The sequence below is a fragment of the Hippocampus comes genome, unplaced genomic scaffold (genome assembly GCF_001891065.2).
Source record: "Hippocampus comes isolate QL1 unplaced genomic scaffold, H_comes_QL1_v1.1 scaffold295, whole genome shotgun sequence".
NCBI lineage: Eukaryota > Metazoa > Chordata > Actinopteri > Syngnathiformes > Syngnathidae > Hippocampus > Hippocampus comes.
Genome location: NW_017804848.1, coordinates 1,093,865 through 1,094,711, shown reverse-complemented (window position 1 = coordinate 1,094,711; position 847 = coordinate 1,093,865). Strand labels below are relative to the sequence as shown.

The following is an 847-nucleotide window of genomic DNA, read 5'->3' as shown; positions in this document are numbered from 1 at the left end:
CGCCGGCGCCCGAGCCCAGGATCTGCGCCGTGTCGGCGCGCGACGTGCTCCAGGCGTCCAGCGTGAAGGACAGCAGGCCCAGGCCGGCCGGCACGGCCGCCACCGCCGCCGGCGCGTAGGCGCACGTCAGCACGAAGTCGTCCATGGCGTCTAAGGCCGGCAGCATGAAGAGCAGGATCAGCGCGCTGTACAGCACGCCCGCCATCACGTCCTGCCCACAGCGCCACAAGCGCAACGTTTCAAGAGGGACGCGCCGCGCCGCTTTTCTCCCGCGTTGCGCCTCTTTGCCCGCCGGCCTGGTTGGTGCCGACGATCAGCCGGCCGGCACTTCGAGCACATGGGCCGATCGCAAAGATCGGTTTCAAAGGTCGCTCGTGCCGCTGCGTCGCCGTCGGAATGTCGGCTCCAAACCCCCCCGCCCCACCCGAGGAGCATTTTTTGCAGGTTTGATGCGGGTTGAACACTCAACAATAAGAATCGGACAATGAAAATGTGGCATTTGCAGCGATGCGGCTCCTGAATATTTGCATTGCATCAAATACGCGTGCGTGCGTGCGTGCGTGCGTCTTCTTACCAGAAGCGAGTGCATGCCCATGTAGATGCGGCTGACGCAGACCAGCAGACACCAGCACACGGCCAAGACCAAGCCCAGAGTCAGCGAGTACTGCCAAACACACGCAACACAACGCCGCTTGACTCGCCGTGCAGAAAGCATGCTGCCTGTGTGTCGGCGGGCGGGGTTAGGCAATGTGTGTGGAAACGCGGCGGCGTCTCCGGCGGCCGCTCGCTGGGGAAGATATCGGCCCGAGCGAGCGAGCGAGCGTCGCGCGCTCGGGCCGACGCGCTC

General features: G+C 64.9%; 1 protein-coding gene across 1 annotated transcript in view; it reads right to left on the bottom strand.

Moving 5' to 3' along the window:
• Positions 1-847, bottom strand: part of LOC109520744 (sphingosine-1-phosphate phosphatase 1-like) — a 4,147-nt gene that overhangs the window by 922 nt on the left and 2,378 nt on the right. Inside the window, 3 exon segments of the mRNA XM_019878174.1 lie at position 1; positions 3-211; positions 575-664. The exon segment at position 1 is cut by the window's left edge and continues 922 nt beyond it. Coding sequence (XP_019733733.1) covers position 1; positions 3-211; positions 575-664 — 300 coding nt within the window.